Here is a 19,391-nt window from a genome sequence, read left to right on the forward strand (position 1 = left end):
TGGCTGAAAACCACTGCTGTATCCGGGTGTGAAATGTACCGGACAGAAAGACCACAGAACAACATGGATTCCAATTACGTAACTGTTGGGCAGTGAAACTAATCTGAACAGGAGGAGCTGGTTGTTGCTAGAGAGACACTGTATGCACACAGTTCCATCTTGTCCTCCAAAGCAGCTCTGGGATTTGGAGACCTGCACAATTAATGGCAACACATTTTATTATGAGAACAATGAAGGTGCACATACTGTTAATACCCCCGAGCTGAGGTTGTGTGTGCGCCATTAGCACCCTTATGCAATAATCTGTGGTTTTGTGGTTTAGTTTTCTTGTGTTTGTTTTTATGGGTGCACAAAGGTACTGTGAATCGAAGCACTGTCCCCTTCAGCAGCGAACGTGCACGAGTGAAATGATTTGTCTGTAAACAGGACAGATTTCAAGCTGGGTAAATAATAGCGAATGTGGATAATCAAACATCCTGAAGCCAGCGATGCACTAAGCTTGATCTGAATGTTTTTGCACCAATCAAAGGGCTAACAAAGTGGTTACTTGGGAAAGAATGTCAAGTATTATTGCTGCATATTATACCTCTTTCATTGTATCGATCATACAATTTGACTTCTGTTGAACAACTGCTGCTTGTGATGCTATGCTGAACCAATAAGGAATAAGCAGTCTTGGACTGTTAGCTTTCTCTTTTTTGTTTGTTTGTTTGTTTGTTTGTTTCATTTTTGTTCACTGAACCAGACCTGTAGGGATCTGAAATCCTGCTTCCTGTGTTTATAATTCCATCTATTTAGGTCACACCTACTTTCTGCTCCCTCTCAACTAGCTGTGAGGGTCACACATCTCGGAGGGTCTGATGCCCGAGGCTCCAGTTGCCTAGTTACGGCTAGCTCGAGGCCCAGAGAGCCACCGAGGCTTTTCCTGCCCCATAGTCTGACTGTCTGACTCTGACCCTACGGGGAAATGGAGATAACATCAACATCAACTAGCCATTCACTGCCACACTGGGCCGGATCAATCCCTCATTACTATTCTCCCCCAACCCGCCTCTCCCCATATGCACCCTGCCTCACCCCATGCCACCCACACACGCACGCACACAAATGAACAAACTTAACAAGTGTGTGTGCGTGTACACGTGTGTGTGTGTGCACGTGTGTGCACGTGTGCGCACATCACTGCCACAAAGGCACAGATTGAATATTGTATTACCTTGAGTGTATCCTATACTCAAGGTTGAGGTTAAGTGTTGGGGGTGGGGCCTCATTCATATCTATCTAGCTATCTATTCATTTTTGCATTATTCTACCTTTTTAACCAACAGTTTTACAGATTCCATCATCAATGTATGTTAGGCATATTTTATTTTAGCTATTGAATTAAATGCAATAAAAAAAACACATGTGGTCATTTAGCCTCTGTGTTGTCATGTTGTTTTTAAGAAGGCGTGAGGGCAATCGGATAAAACTATGTGGAAGTTGCAGCGCTTTAAGCCGGATTATGAACAATTTGTAACAAGCGTTGTCTAGTAGTGCTCATACAAAATAGTTAGGATTATACAGTGTGCCGTTATGTTTTTATGTGTATTCTCCACAAAATTACGTTTATTTGTCCTCTGCATGCAAGTAAATATTGTTTGTGTGAGAAAATATTATACACAGACTGTAGAATCTTTTTTTTTTAATTATTTAAAGATATTTCTTTTTACCTTTATTGATAGATGAACAGTAATCAGACAGGAAGTGGGGAGCGAGATGGGGGGGGGTGGGGCTGACACATAGCAAGGGTCGCCGGGATCGGGACTCGAACCCGCGACGCGCTGTAAAGCTGGATTACCAGCACAGGTGCCCAGACGGCTATGCCAGCCGCCCAAGCCACAGACAGTGGAATATTGACTGTTGATTTAACAATACATTGAGCTGCTGGGCCAGGCCAACACGTGAGAAATAATTCCATTTCCTCAGTCTCATGCTATGGACACACAGTTTTCTCAATGATATTTAGCTAATGGCCACAAAGCCTTGATATCAGTAACCATCTGTTTGCCACCAGATGGTGTAATGCACTGGTTCCCAAACACTGGGTCGGGACCCTTTAGTGGGTCGCGGACACATGTGTATGGGTCCCTTTTATTTTGTTGTGTTTCCTACATTTAGTTTTTAATTATTATTCAAAAAAATAACCCCAAATCCAATGTTTTTTTCACGAATTAAAAAAAAAATCAATTATTTTTTTCAGTAATTTCATGAAGAAATAAAATAAAAATAAAATAAATTACATAAATTATAAAACCAATGTTTAAGTAGTAGTGACAATAGCCAATAAATACATCTTCTATTTTCACTATAGTTTGGGTCCTGGGCCATCAAGTTTCTCTTTTGGGTCATGGGCTAAAAGGATTGGCAACCACTGGTGTAGTGTGTTCAATCTAACAGAAGGGGGCACTGATTGGCAGGCATCATTTGTTGAGTGGAGTGGTAAATATTTTTCAGCTGTTCTTGTAACAGCTTGATTTGCATTTTGTTTTATGAATCTTCTTCTTTTATATAGACTATTAAACTAGTTTCAAGTGTGGATACAATGCTCCACACATAGCGACGGAGAGTAATATCGCATAGTGTTGTAAATTATGCACTGTATGGGCATGGGCAAATATTTGAACAGTTCTTCTGCCTTATATGGATCATAGGTCTGGAGGGTCGAGTAAAGAGACACAGAAGAGATATATCTCGATATCCCTCTTCACACCTGCATTATTGGCACGTGGGATTGGCTATTTTCACTACTTAAAGGTATATTCAGTGATTTCACTTAATTCAAATATCACTTATTTTTTGGATAATCCGCCCTACTATAAAGGGTGCTGACCATATAAGGAGTTCCTCCCTGTCCCCAGTGAGCCCCTGGGGTCAAAAAACCCTAGTTTCGGTTTGGGCTTTGGGTGGCAAAGCCTTCATCCAATCAGGATGAGAGGGGCCTTCATCCAATCATGATCGAGTGGGTCGGGCCTTGGTGCACGTGCTGTTGGTCTGTTGTACTTCCCCCACTGTAGAGCGTGTGCATGTGCACATCTTGTTACCGGGGCGGACCGGGTTTTTTTCCCAAATCACTGAATGCTCCTTTAACATTTCTACTTAACAATTCTTTGTTAAGTAGAAATAATGACATATCCAAAATAGGCAGGCCAGATTGAAAGTGGTCAAACTAGGCATATGTGTTAATATAACGCCTTGCACATTTCGTAGTGCTTAGGAAAAAGGCCGTATATATATATATAAATACCAGACCAATGCAGGAAATACTCAATTCTCGTAGAACTTGTGTAGTGCAACTGTGAATAAGAGAGAAAACCAACACTCAGTTGACTCAGGTGTTCAGTTTAATGGCAGTGAAGTCATACCAGCTCACGTCACAACCCAGATACCACACTTTTCATGTCAGCCTGATGCCGCCTGTCTCAGAGAAGTCGATAACAATGCAGAGCTGCACTTATTATAGCTGCACTTATTATTCAAACTACAAATGAACAGACAATGACAAAAACTGACAAAATATGTTACTGGAACGTGCTCGTCTGACTCCTTTCTTATAAAGAAGAGCGACGTGCAAATAATAAGTGACAGAGGAATTTGCATAAAGAAAGGCTTTTTTTTGTCAAACCAATGCCTCTGGTAAGTACAACGACTTACTGGATGGAGCACCTGGGCTACAGGGAATACAGTAGAGTGTAGAGGGTTGGTGAATGACACCGTGCAAAGTCCTTTCATTATGTGGCCTTACTTAAAGTTGAGATGGCATATATCTCTAAGTCAAGGTGGTTGGGAGGTTGGTGTGTATGGGGGGTTGCAGGAGAGGGGATGGGGGGGGGGGGGGGGGGGTTGGTTACTAATGTCCCTTGATGGTGTTTAAGGTACGAGCACGACACGCATGGTGTTGGTGTAACCGGAGCCTGGGCGCCAGCCGGTCACGACAATGACCACATCGCCGGACTTGTAGAACTTGCGGTGCTTGCCTGTGGATGACAAGGAAAAGGATATTAAGAGACAGAGCCAAACAAAGGTGATATCGAAACGATTATTGAGACGTACAAGAAGTCAACGGTTTTGTTGTCTAAAAGGGGGAAAGGACTGGAGGGGTTCATATAGATAGGGGGTTCACATAGATGTTTAACTCTTGAGAACGTAAAATGAAACCATTTGGTTTCATTTTACGTTCTCAGGAGTTAAATTATTGTTAAACTTCTGCATTCTTTAATTTACAAGAAGTCTACAGTACACAATTGTATACAGAATGTATAAGGAATTGTTATTTTGTCCCATTTGCCCTTTATCTCTCCTATGGTACCACATCAATACAGCATGGAACAACTAAATATTCTTAAAAAATAAAATAAAAATAAAAAAATGTTTTGTGGCTTTCGCCTTTATTTTATATTTTTTATGGAGGGACAGACAGTAGGCTGACAGGAAATGGGGAGAGAGATGGGGGGATGACATGCAGTAAAGGCCGCCGGGATCGGGAGTCGAGCCCGCAGCACACTGCCGGACTGGATTACCAGCCAAGGTGCCTGGACCGCTGAGCCCAGCGGCCCAGGCGGACAACAAAATATTCTTTAATTTAGGCTCCAAGAGGCTAATAATGGCTCAAATGCCGAACAAATAATGGGCCTTGACATGAAAAGGGTTGAGAACCACTGCATTAACCCATTTTGGGCCGGCGGGAACCCCTTTTGGTGTTAGCATTATGTTATGCTTTAGCTATTGAAAAATAGCAGATCTACAAGCTCATAGCGCGCCACCGAGTGGCGCGCTACGAGCTTGTAGGTCTGCTATTTTTGAAAAATCGAAGAACCACTGACATAGAAACTTTTCAGAAAACTGTCAGGATGTAGAAGACATTTTTTGAATCTGATCTCAGGTCTAAATGGTTAAACCCATAAACGACTGACTGGCGGGATCGATTACTCACCAACTTCCATGGCAAAGTTCACACGCAGGTCAACGTCCTCTGCCCAGACGTCGTTGGCAGGCTTGCTGTACATCACTGGGTAGATGCCACGGTACAAGTGGCACTGGCGGGCAGTCTGACCACAGCGGGTCACGGCAACGATGGGAGCACGAGGTCTGTACCTGGACAGCATGTGAGCTGACCTGCAGAAAACAATTTGTATATTAGATAGATAGATGGATAGCTAGGTGTGTGTGTGTGTGTGTGTGTGTGTGTGTGTGTGTGTGTGTGTGTGTGTGTGTGTGTGTGTGTGTGTGTGTGTGTGTGTGTGTGTGTGTGTGTGTGTGGGTGTGTGTGTGGGTGTGTGTGTGTGTGTGTGTGCAGTTGTGCAGTTTCAATTAGTGTTTGTTTATTAGTGTTTTTAAATTCGAAATGCGAATGAAAACCTGATTTGTGATTCAATTCAAAGCTACAGTATGTACCAAATCCATGGCCTCACTCTATCGTATGCCCAGAAAGAGGGGATGAAGCAGGAGATAAAATTAACTTGTGAAATGTCAGGGTGCATTATTGAAGGTCAGGAATGGACCAGAGGTTGTGACCTACAGTTAAGAGTAGATGCTGGTCACATGAGACACAGCGTTCTGTCTTCTCTAGGGGGTGTAACAGCTAATGAAAATAATCCATTGAATTGATTTTAAATAAATAATCAGTAGATTGGCTGTTTTTAAATGACACTGTTGTATGGCAATATAAACTAGAGTAGTTTCAGTAATCAGACTAATAGATATAGTTTATTATAAAAATAAAAATCACACCCGTGTGAACTGAGTGGTGTAAGGTCTTATAAAGACTGTCTGACGTAATGAAATCATGTCTGACGTAATGAAATCACACCCGGGTGAACAGGGTGAACATAGCAACCATGCTCATTTTTTCTGCACAGACTAACAAAGCCAGTTGTAGGAGTGGTTTACACCACTCAAAAACTATCGATTATGATTTGTTCACGTTGATCTGTTAAAAAATGACAAAATATAATAAAAATACATGCTTCTCCGTTATTCAATTCATCGTAAAAGTGATAATGAGAAGTAGGGGTGGTAAAAAAAATAGATTCGCTCAAATATTGCAATTTATTTATATTCTTTTTGAGGGGCACTAGCCCCTCTTATGCCCAACTTTGTGTGTTTGCACGGACTGTGATGTATGATGATGTATGACAATAAGAGCGCCCCTCACTTCACACAAGTGTTATTTATATATATATTTTCATGTCAGAAAGACTGATTTGATGTTATCTGGCAGCATTGAATTGTGTGATTCAACTTTTCATGGTTTGTATTGTTTAATAATTACCGGTAATGTGGATGTAAATAGTGTGGGAGGCGGTCATCGCTTCCTACCTGCCAGACTTAGTGAGGACGACGATGGCGCTAGCGCAGCACTTGAAGGAAGCCTCCACGGCACCAATGGCGACAGACTCAGTGGGGTCACGGGTCAGGTGGGAGGTGCGGCGAAGCTCCTCGAACATCTGTCTGTGGAACATGGCTGCCTCTGCCTCGCGAGCGATCTGAGCATGCGCAGACAGACGGGAGAGTTAGAGTCAGGCTTTTTACCTCGTACAACTGGCTTTAAAACGTTCAGAAGCACATATACATCATCACATGATCATGGATCTTGCACTGGCATACAACTTTTGCGCTGGCCATGAAGTCATATTTGACAATGGTGTTGCGTGTGGTGGCCATGACATCACTCACACACTCACCAAATCACTCATTCAATTACTGTGCTGTCCCCAATACCCCCACTGTCTCTCCTCTCTCGTCCCATACACAGACCCAACAACAGCGCCAAACCCCACATTGTTCATCATTTTGGCTAGAGAGCCTTTCTTTTCAGTTCATTGTTATTTTAGTTTGGCCTGGAGATGGCCGGTAGTTATACTTTTTCCAGTTAGATTTTAGTTTAGATAACACTATCAGTTAACGGCGAAATCCAAACAGACTTGAGCAGTCGCTCAGTTTAGTAGCAGGTATGGGATAGAGACAGGAATGCGCAGAGGCTGTGCAGGCTGTGCTTTGTTGACTAAAATGTATTTCGGCAAGCCTTGATAGCCTGATTTTACACTTGGTCGCACTTGGTTACACTTGGTTGCACGTTAAAAACTGGATCTCTTCTTCACTAGTCCCTCCAATAACAAATATAACATAATAAAAGTTTTTATTTGTGGACGAATTTGTCAAGACATTTAGTCATCATAGCTTAGTTTCTAATTCGTTTTCGTCAGTGAAAAAAGGTAGTCGACGGACATTTTTCGACGACGTTTTAGTCGCCGAAGTCAACACTACTACAACACATGCCCTCTCACCTTGTGTTGAGTGCGGACGGCCTCCAGAGGATAGTCTCCCTTGGCGGTCTCTCCACTCAGCATGATGCAGTCGTTGCCATCCAGCACGGCATTGGCCACGTCGCTGGCCTCTGCGCGAGTAGGGCGGGGCTTCTTGATCATGCTCTCCAGCATCTGATGGAGAAAAAGACATGAGAGATTGCACCGCCGTTTACTGCCATGCTCACAGCGCCACGCTCTGAATCTCCCCCCGCGTGAGGATTAATTGTGCTCACTGATTTACAATTCAGTCGTTGACATTTAGCAGGCTCAGACTTATCCAGAGTGACTTGACAGTGAGTTGGCAGCACGGACCCTAATCAACTGAATGCCACAGACGAAAAACAGTCTAAGTCCACACTATTTATCCATAAACCATAATGTATAAATGATAGATAAGGGGTCAGGACAACGAGGCCTTTTCGTGGAGGGGTCAGTCTGAAATTTGGACGTAGACTGTTTTTTGTCTGTGGTACTTTCAACAGGGTAAGCAGTCAAGTAAATAGCACTGAGAAAATAGTCAAGTGCTACAAAGTAACTAGGACAGCAGGTAGACCTCGAACCTAGCATCTATCTAAATAACACAGTATCTACAGAACAAACTTGACATCTGTGTACAATTACGCAGCATACATCTATATAAATACATAGCAACTTGTGAGCAGGTAAACAACATGCATCTTGATAACTGGCACCGATCTACACGTCGATAATGCGACTGACCTGTGTGGCACAAGTGATGGGCTTGCCAATTCTGGTGCAGCGGCCGGTCATCATCTTCTGGGCGATGAAGACCTTCTCCGTGGGGATCTCGATACCCAGGTCACCACGGGCCACCATGATACCGTCACTGGCCTCCAGAATCTCATCGAATCTGCATCGCAACGGGTATCATGAAACAAAAGGTGTTCTTCAGAGATTTGCTAACTATAGCGAACTGGGGAAGATGTATGGCGTTTTGGGTTGTCTTATCCCATTCTGGGCGGGAACCCCTTTTGTTGTTAGCATTATGTTATGCTTTAGCTATTGAAAAATAGCAGATCTACAAGCTCGTAGCGCGCCACCGAGTGGCGCGCTACGAGCTTGTAAATCTGCTATTTTTGAAAAATCGAAGAACCACTGACATAGAAACATAGCTTTTTCAGAAAACTGTCAGGATGTAGAAGACATTTTTAGAATCTGATCTCAGGTCAGAATGGGTTATATGATCTTGTATAACACACCTGCGCACACCCTCGTGGTTCTCAATTTTGCTGATGATCTTGATGTCCTTGCCCTTCTCTCCCAGCACCTTCCTGACGGCATGGACGTCGGCAGCCTTACGGATGAAGGAGGCGAACACCATGTCGACGCCCTGTTCCACGCCGAACTGCAAGTCCTGAATGTCCTTCTCCGACACGGCGGGGAGGTCCACGGCGGCTCCGGGCAGGTTGACGCCCTTCTTGCTGCCCAGCATGCCCTGGTTCTCAACCTCGCACATCAGGAAGTCGTTACCTGTGGATGCAGGAGGATGAAGTTGCTCAGAGAGGCAATAATAACAAAGAACGATGGGTTTAAAAACCGCCGACTGCTGGTTTGTGACCGTACCAATTTCCTTGACCATGAGGGACATGAGACCGTCGTCGATGTAGATGTGGCTTCCCATCTGCACGACCTTGGTGATGTTCTTGTAGTCGAGCCACAGGTGTGTCTCGTCACAGTTGTCCTTGTACTTGTCGTCCGTGGTGACCTTGATCATCGCGCCTTTCTTCAGCTCCACCTCAGCCTCACCACTCTGAGCAGGAACGGCAGAAAACACCAAACGTCAAAAAGTAAACAAACATCTACGCATTTAAGCTCAGCATCAAATATTCCACTTCTGCAGAAACGCAGGGAAAAGGTGGTAGAGCTAACAATCACAGGAGTGAGCGTTCATGACCTGTAGGCTATGGGATGCACAATTTGTACTAAACAATTGCCGTTTGGAGAGTACTCACGCCCTTAATGAGTCCAGTTCTGATTTCAGGTCCCTTGGTATCCAGAGCGATGGCCACTGGTCTGTACTCGATGGTTCCTGGTCCAAAGCTCTCGGTAGCTGCACGGACGTTGGCGATGGTCTCGGCATGGTACTGTATGGGGTGGCATATTACAGTTAAAAAGCCTTTAGAACATTCTTATAAATGAAGTCAGTTCCTTGAATTTACTGTACATGAAGTTGGTTATTTTCTTAAAGGTGTATAGGTATTATGTGTATTATAGGTGTATGTGTATACATTTCATGCATTTTATGCAATGCATTCTATGCTTCAAACTATCCATTTAAAATGGCTTACAGTATATGACATACAGTAAATTATATAACATACCTTACAATAACTCAATGCACACAATAATCCAAGTGGATTTCATTCATCCTTTCTGTATGGTATACAATATACAGATGTCATAATTGCATGCTAAAATATGTACGATACCGCATGAAAAATGTATAACAGCACAGTATATGGTGGTGTCAAGCTAATGAGAAGAATTAATGTGAAACATTAAGTTGGTTGAAGAGGTAGAACCCTCACACCGAAACATGGCAGACACTTCTTTATTTGAAACAAATTGATCGTTTCGATCAGTTTGAACATTCCCTGACCTGAAGACGATCCACACTGGATCGAATCGAAACGTGGTCAGTCTCTACCATATTCTCTGCGTGCGAATTCTACCTCTTCAATGTGACATCTCTTTAAGCCGGCACCCACAAAGAATTAAGTTGGTAACACTCGTAGTAAGCAGACAGGATTGGGCCACACACCCTCACGTTGAACAGCACAGTGCCTATTGCATAACTAGTATGTCTTTATGGAATCACAAGCGACACATTGGCAGTTGGCACATGGCGACGAGCGGCACTGACCATATCAGGTGTCACATTCTTTTGACCTATTAAGCTGCTTACGACTAGTTGTTTTTCCCAGATTAAATATGTACCGTACCATTGCTTCCAGCTATGATTTATACTTAAGCTTACTCTTATTTTAGGTGCGTGTATTATTATTATTATTATTATGTAGTTGCATATACTGTACATATGCAACTGGTCAGAGTGGAGAATGACAGGTCACATGCAATCTTAAAAAAATAATAAGAAAAATAAATGAATCTGAAAATGGCAGAAGGAAATACAGGAATGACAAAGGACAAATCTACTCTTCTTTAGCCAGTGACCTATGCCTCGTCCCTGTGAATACCTTCCAGTCATACTGTTGCTGAGAGACTGGCATAAGAGAAGAGCTATTTTTAGTTGTACTGACAACTGACACCAAAGAGACACAGGTCAAATGTCTGCTCCCCTTCTTACAAACAAATCTCTTAAGTCACTATTTACTATTTATAGTTTCATAAATAACAAATAAAGTAAAAGAATTTGGTCAACTTTCACCTGTTCTGTGTGTATAACCTTATCCTACTTATAATACTTGTTAGTGTTAAGAGTTTCAAAGACTGGCTTCTTCCTTCCTTGCTGTTGCCAGCATAGCGGTCAAAAATGTGTGTCCTTAACAGCATCAATGACATGGTACAGTAACTCGGTTCTTTATAGCTGAGCACACAAATACACGGCCACTGTTGTGACACTTTGAACACTGGATAGGCAAATTAGGCATACTCCAGCTGGTTATATCCATATTTGTAGATTTTTGTTGGCCCTTAACCACTTAAGCCCAAGCTCACAATGTGATGCACTGTGAGACTGTAGATCGGCTATTTTCGCTATTATATTAAGACCATTTTCACATATAATGATATAGTGACATGCCCAAAATAGGGACGTCGGGTTGAAAGCAGTTAAGGTGACACCAGCTGAGAAAAGTTGTCCGTGACTTTTAAAAGGCAAAAGGTCGGAAATCTAATATGTACATTTGGTCTTTTCCAGTTGGCCGAGCTGCTGATAACATAGAGAAGACATGGGAGGCACAAGTATGAGTCTAGGTATCACCTTACAGCAATTGGCTACCAGGGGATGAGTAAAATGTCACGGCAACTGTTGCAGCTCAACATGAATGAAGCAGATGTAAACTGTATGTTGTCTTGGGTCAGACATCCTATTTGGAAACTTCATTTAAAATGAAACTAAGATGTTGTCGGTGGCTATGGTGCAACATCCCAAACTGACCTCATGTGTGCCATGAGAGAAGTTCATTCTTGCAATGTTCATCCCAGACTTGATCATTTCCTTGGCCATGTCCACAGAACGGGAGGCAGGTCCTGCGTGCAGATGGCAGAACAAGGAGAGCTTACAGGGGCCAGCCAGTAGCCACAGGACAGGACTAAAATGTACAACGGAATGTGGAGGCTGTCGAAAGACCTATTCAGAATAATCTCTTTCATTAATGTCAATACAACATGAAGATACAAAAAGAATGGTATTGGGGAATAATGTCTAACCCAATGCCAATGTCAATACAATGTGAGATACAGAAGATAATATGCCATTGGGAAATATGTCGAACCGATTGTGCAGATGATGCCAGTGTTACGAGACACGGCGGGCTCAGAGTCGATGTCCAGCAGGCACATGTGCTCCAGGTGGGTGTCAGCCATGGCAGCATGCAGCTGCTGGGTCTGAATGATGGAAGAACCCATATCCTTTGACTTCGACATGACTGGATCAGTATCTGCAGGAAACGTCCTGAGGAAGACAGTGAGGCAATGTGTGATCAGTTAAGACAGTGGTTCCCAAACCTTTTCAGGTCAAGGACCCCCAAATTGACACTAATTATGGACCCTCCATTTGAAAACATATGCCAGGGACCCCATAAGAGAAGATTTTCAACCATTTTCATTTCAAGGGCCCCCGGTTTGACCTGCATTAGTCTATGGACCCCCCATTTAATGGCATTTCTATCACTGGGACCCCAATTTATATTGTAAAATCAAAGTTAATTTAACTCTGAAAGTGTAAAAATGGAACCAAATGGTTCCATTTGTACATTTGTCCATTTGTTTGGGAACCACTGAGTTATACTCAGTACAGTACAGTACAGTACAGTACAGTACAGTACAGTACAGTACAGTACAGTACAGTACAGTACAGTACAGTACAGTACAGTACAGTACCCATCCAAAAGCCTATCATTTATGTTGTTGCACGACAGCATAGCTCACCTAAGATATGTCATTGTTTATGAAAAGCAGAGAGCAACACCATCATATTAAGCTGAAGTCAGAAATAGACATCCATGTGTACACCAAAACGCCATATCTTAATTTTACAGTTGTTGTTAATATGTTACACAACACACCACAATATTGGCCTATACAAGGACTTTTGGATGAATACTTACAGCAGAACAACAATATCTCACTATAAGATGACAACACATGAAGATGAAATAACATACATTAGGAACAACAGCATGGATGGATGCAACTCAACGTCGGTTGAGTCGAGTCATTTACTCAATTATTGCTCGTAATAAAATGTGCCCTCCCAGTGGATGGCGGAGTTAATTTTAAGCCCCTAGCTGCCAGCCTGAAGCTGTGCAAGCTGACCAAACAGTGTGCACTGCAAAGACCAACACAGACAACATATGAGCCTGCATGACTGCACACAGTCACAGGCGGCACACTCCCACTGTATCACCAGGAGTTCAGGCAGTGCACGAGGAGCCGGCGCATTTGACAGGATATAAATGTGACTCACGTAACAAATGACCACAAAACTCAAAGGAAAACCTGAGAACTGCATGGGTTATTGCCAATTCCTTCATGTTACAGGTGATTGGGAATTCTGTCACTGTACAGTACAGGACAGCTGTACACGTATGAATAGGCTATATTATAAAATAACAGGTGCTAGCTTCCACCTATAGTGGTATGCAAGGTGTGTGTGTGTGTGTGTGTGTGTGTGTGTGTGTGTGTGTGTGTGTGTGTGTGTGTGTGTGTGTGTGTGTGTGTGTGTGTGCGCGCGTGCGTGCGCGCCTGTGCGTGCGTGCGCCTGTGCGTGCGTGTATGCCTGTAATGCACTTTATATAGAAAGCTATGGCATTGTAGCCATGCCGATGAACATTCCTCTTACAGAACACATGCACTTGAGAGAATTTTTGGAGTCTGCCGTATGCACAGGTTTACCAAAGTAAAGTAACACATCTAAGTGATATTGACATGAGCACTATAGACTTCATGGATTAAAACAAGAAATAAAATAAATCGTTTCTTTATGTTCTAAAACCCATTGTCCTTGGTTCATGTACAGTAGCTCTACTCTACACCATAATTACCTCTATGTTATCAAACGTGTCAAAAAAATACATACGTGCTTCATCATAAGAGAATACAGAAAAGGCAATATGATTTTTGTACAGAGGGAGAGGGTATTTCATTATCACAATAACTTAAAAAACACAATTTCTCTGTAAAATAAAGTTGCCTATATATTGACAGTCATCTACCTCCACCAAAATGTCTACTAATAGACCTAAAATGTACTATTCCAGACAATAGTCCACATTGCTGATTTATCTTAGACTTTAGATATTGAAACACATTATACATTTCCTTCAGTTGAATTAGTTATAGTAGCCTACAAGCCCAGTGCAAATAATGCAAACGTCAAAAATAGCCTATAATATCTGCACAACCCCTCAAAACTGGTCAAAATCAGGCAATTCAAAGAAATCACATTTCTCCATCTTCACTAGAAGATGGTAGGAAGTTATAGTAGCCTAGTCACTTACCAGGTGAACTTTGCAGGGACCAATGAGCCCGGCAGTTCGCACGGCACCAAGTTAACCCCTCAGAGCAACCGGAACTACTTTGGGGTGTGTTCTTTAAGGATCCATCCGCACGAGAGGAAAATAGGACGTCTCATCAATCACGACTATATTGGCTGTTTGTACAGTGAGTTGAATTCATGATTTCTTTGGGCGGGGAATTCACATTGTCTTACGTAATACCATCGTTCAATTTCCTAATTCCCATCATAGAAAAACACAGAACTACTTGTATGAACAAACTTGGGGCAATGATACAGACTAGTCCATGTGTGAAACGTCTCTGTCATTGACCAATCGTGAAAGAAACTTTGCACGGTGGTACTTAAACTTAATTTACTTGCCTGAGTCAGACAAACTTGTTTTTTTGGCGCCCTGAAGTTTCTGGTTACACTAATGGACGAGGATCGATCGTTGCCCGTTATTTTCAGGCATTGCATTATGAATAACAACATAACAATATTATAGCCATACTGTATGGCTATATGAATAATTGTATGGCCCATACAATTATTCATGCAAGTTAGACTAAACTATAGGTTACAGCTTACTAAATAGCACTTCAAGAGCATATTGAGTTATATTGAATGACTAATTGATCAAATATGAAACTTTCCCCACATTATAAATAAATAAACTATGGGTAAAAGCTAGCTAGAATTGTGTGGAGAGCAACATATATTATAGACCTATAGCCTTTAAAACTTCCTGAGCTTCCTGGGACTTCATGAGCATTAAATACAATAATAAAATAATTATACTGAAAAACATAATAGTTTCCAAAATACTACGTCATTTCTCAGAAAAGCAAAAAAAACATAAAAGGTATATTTTAAGAAATGATTCACTGCAGTGATGTCCCACATTGGGTACATGCCAAAGTATACACATGCCAAAGTATACATGACATGCATTATTTATGTTCTGTGACATGTGTTGAACATACTAGCCTATGAACAGGCTGTACTGTACCAAGGGGTAGCAACTGGTCGTCTATATAAGTTCGACTCCTATACTGTAGAGGGTCTTGGGTCTACAGTGATTCTCAAGCCTTTTCATTTCTAGGCCCCCCAAGTTGATAATTATATGCATTGGGTCACAGACTAATTTGAAAATGTGATTTTCACTCTGGGACCCCAAGCAAGAACATTTCTTTTGTCAGTGCATGATTTGGTCCAATATGTTCTGTCATTTGGTCCAGAATGTATTTACATGGCTATGTCCTTCCATGTTCTCCCATGTAATTCAGCAATAATCTGAAAAGATAGCCTTTATATTACAGTGCCATATAGAACTGTTTAGGCAGGCTTGGTTGTGTGCATGTCAGAAGTCACTTTAACACAACGCGAAGAATCCAGGTCTTCTTTATGATCTAAGGATGGCAATGCTCTGTTGTGTAGAACCATATAATACAGGATACAAAGATTGCCAATTCACTTAAGTTGACAGTTTCATGGACTGTACTGTCATTTGTCATCTTCTGCAGTGCCCCTCTCCTTTTCTAAAGACAACAACAGCTCCCCCTTGTGGGAGATGACCTGACTTGTCAAAGTCGTCTGTCACTTTTTAGTAGGATGTAGGAACCACAGTCCTACATCATCAATACATTGGTTGGTGGAAATTATCCTGGTAACATCACTAGCCATTGAAAATGGAAACATGTCTTCAGTCTTACTGCAGTGGGTGAATTGCTTTCCTTCATATTTATTTACATTGGCTACAGTAGCTATATATGCATTTATTGAAAATTGCCTATCTAAAATGACCTGTCCTATAGGCTTAATGGGAGCTTTCTTTTTTTTAATAATATTTATTTTATTTGGGAAAAGCAGTACAATAACAGCATTTCTATGTATACATAGGACACAAGTGCAGTTCCCAGGATTCTTTTTCGCCCCTCTTCCCTCCCTCCCCCCTCCAAGTGACTCCATCTCCAGTGTCTCTGTAACATCCTTGCTTTCTTCAGGACTGACTACATATGGCATCAAGTCAACACTTGCTTTCTATGCTAACATGGCAGAACTGTAATTGACATATAGCAGTGCTCCTCAGTTAACCTCTGTGGCCCTCTGTGGCTCTTGACTCCTTCAAAACCGCTCTCAAAGGGCACCTACGGATGGCTGCAATTCGAAACTGGCCCCCGTAAAATCTGAATCCCCCCCCACCGCCCCCCCCTTTTTCCCCTCACTGTATATGTTTCTTTTCCCTTTTTACCTCCATTATGATGAATTCCTGTACTGTTCTTTGTCTATATAGAAGTGTCTATTTGTACGTCTCTAAATGTTTTGATGAATTGAACATGGTGGACCCTGTTGTAAACAAGTGTAATGCTTAATTGGGTCGTCCACTCACAGTTAACAGCCTTTGTATTGAGTTTGTGCTTGAAATGTACTGTAATTCTGCAAACTGTTAATACAATTTTCAATCAATCAATCAAAAAGCCCCTCAGTTCTGCCCCTCAAAATAATGCACTGAATTCGCCTTGATGCCTGACACTATCATGAGTTCAGCCTTTTCTCCTCTGCCTGTTGGGAGTTTTAGACACCGGCATCTTTTGTAGACATTCTGAATTCGCACTTTCTATGCATCCCATGTCTATGATGCGTTATAAACTTATAATGCATTATTATATAACACTATAATTTGGTTACAATTTGGTTACAATCACTCAGAAACACTCATACTATAGTCACAATACATAAGCAATACATAATCTTGCATACACATACATTTTAACAGTGATTATGAAGCATTATAAAATGAGTAAAATGTCTTACTGTACAATGACTAACATGGAATGTACAGTAAGCCCTATGCCTATATGGGGATGAGAGGTGTATAGTTAGGCCCTTGCAGAGTAGAAACTCCAACAATAGGCAGGACCCCCCCCCCCCACCCCCAGACCCACCAAAAAGCCAGATAAGCCAGAGCTGAAGTGCTACTGTATCAGTGTGATGAGTTAGCCTATACACCCAGTACTCATGTCCTGTTGCTAGACAGAATAAAACATCTCTTCTCTGCTCTGTTCCTATAGACTAGTTGGATAACTATATAAATAAGAGGTTGCGGTGTCAGTGAATGCTTATAAATGGTCAGCGGGAGGAAGCACCTGTAGATTCAGGCAGTTTTCAGACTAGGAAGCGTCATGGTCTATGTATGATTGAGTACTTATGAGTGCTTATAAATGAAATTATACAGTGTTATAAGAATATTAGCGTGCACTTACTTAACCATATATGTCATTACAAAATGCTTTATAATGTGTTATGATTATTGTTATAGATCTTTAGGAGTATTTGTGTGAGCATTTTTTAACTATTTTGTACACAGTGCTACTGTGTTATGGGCACAGGGTGAATAGAATACCCTGAACTCCCTGAACTCCCACCCTGACTCCCCAATCTTTAAGTCCAGTGACTGATTGGTCCAGGGCTGAACATAAATATCATTATTGGCAATTTGTGAATAATACCAATACATACTTTTGTTAAATTTCATGCATTTATCTCACTGATACTTATACAACATTAAACAATTTCATTCATTCAATTAAAATCAATTAAAATCAAACTGAATCCGTTATTTCTGTGGACTTAAATTGTTGTTTTATTTGACAACTGCATGCACACACCCAGGTTTATTCCTATAAACTGACCAATTCCATAATGCTAATGCCAACCATAAAGATATACGGTACTGTGTGCCCATATTTAGTCTGATCCCTGTACCATTTGATATGACCCACATATCAATCATCGTCCAGTGTGGACAGAAAGTACATAAAGTACAGTATGGCAGTAGGCTTATAGGGGCAGCGATGGACACTGGGAGCAGTGGGAGCCCATCTAAGTTTAGCATCCCTATAGCTGGACACCGCTCTGTTACAGCTCGCAGTTGTCTGTGCATGTGTGTGTGTGTGTGTGTGTATAGTTAGCAGTGCAAAGCACTCGGCAGCTGCCTGATATCTTATCCGCATGGAGTGAAGATATATTCTATTCTATATAATCTGTGCTCTATCCGGATCTATTCTATTCTATTCTATTCTGTTATTCATGACAAAAACGACTGATATATGAAAGTAGTTTTGTTTTTGTGGCTTTTGCCTTTTTTTTATACTTTTTATGGAGGGACAGACAGTAGGCTGACAGGAAATGGGGAGAGAGATGGGGGGGATGACATGCAGTAAAGGCCGTAGGGATCGGGAGTCAAACCCGCGGCACACTGCCAGACTGGATTACCAGCCAAGGTGCCTGGACCACTGAGCCACGGCCCAGGCCAAAAACGACTGATATATAATTATGATGGTCACAGTGTATCAAGGCCCAATGCCCTGAGCAGTGAGTCCTCGGTTCAATTCCTCCAATAAGGGCTTAAACATGCCCTTACCCCCCTTAAAAAAGACAATGATTACTGAAATAAAATTAGTAAAATAATAAACTAAAAAAACTAAAACTAAAAACAACATCCATTGGCATAACATTGGCTTAATTAAATGCCATAAGAATATAGACTATGAAATACTTGAGAACATCTGAGAGAAGAGAATGGTGGAGGAAGACCTGTGTTCTATAGTATAGTGACTATACTGTACTATAGTACTATACTATAGTACAGACTATACTATAGTCTGTAATACTGTATAGTGTGTATATGCTATAAGTGGCAGGTTATTAAATGCTTTAAACAGAAATAAAAGGGATTTCAAATCAATTCTAAAAGACATGGGTTGCCAGTGCAGTGTCGCCAGAAGTGGACTAATAAGATCTCAGCTAGTTAGTAGGCCTTTTCATTAAAATCCTTGAATTCTGAAAAGGGAGTTACAGTAATCCAACTTGTAATAAAAGGTTGTATTTGTGCATTTTTCAGATAAAAAAAAAAGGTCTCACAGTAGCTATTTTCCTAAAAATGGCCTTGTTAAAATGAGAATATATTTTGTTATGGATTACACAAGCCGTTACATAATTTTTATGTTAAGCCAGACAAACCTTGAGTGGATTACTCTTTCCGTTTTACCCTTCATGTAAGGGTTAGGGTTAGGGGGTTTTAATATCACTGAGGCAGGCATTGAGAGCACTCATGGCATTGGAGCCATGTAGTGAAACTGACATGTTTACTATCATCTGAATAACAACAATCATCGCTCTTAATGCTAATGTTGACATCTCGCTCCCCAGCAGGGAAGAGATCATTTTCCAAGCTGGTAATTATTAAAAATAGGCTGAAGACAGCCTATATGTCCACAGCAGAATACAGACTGAACCATCAAAAGCTTAATTTATACTCCATTGTAGGAGGGGGTCACATG

General features: G+C 41.6%; 1 protein-coding gene across 1 annotated transcript; it reads right to left on the reverse strand.

The window, feature by feature from the left end:
- Positions 1–3,365: 3,365 nt before the first annotated feature.
- LOC306922687 (pyruvate kinase PKM-like) lies at positions 3,366–14,120 on the reverse strand. The gene is made up of 11 exons (XM_079500462.1): positions 14,051–14,120; positions 11,825–12,003; positions 11,488–11,579; positions 9,320–9,451; positions 8,931–9,117; positions 8,567–8,837; positions 8,067–8,217; positions 7,326–7,478; positions 6,358–6,524; positions 4,973–5,154; positions 3,366–4,016 (listed from the first exon to the last, which is right to left on the reverse strand). Exons 2-11 carry the CDS (start codon positions 11,973–11,975, stop codon positions 3,910–3,912), a joined length of 1,593 nt encoding a protein of 530 aa, XP_079356588.1. The 5' UTR covers positions 11,976–12,003; positions 14,051–14,120; the 3' UTR covers positions 3,366–3,909.
- Positions 14,121–19,391: the final 5,271 nt, after the last annotated feature.

Source organism: Electrona antarctica (assembly GCF_951216825.1).
Source record: "Electrona antarctica genome assembly, chromosome: 5".
In the NCBI taxonomy this organism is placed as follows: Eukaryota; Metazoa; Chordata; class Actinopteri; order Myctophiformes; family Myctophidae; genus Electrona; species Electrona antarctica.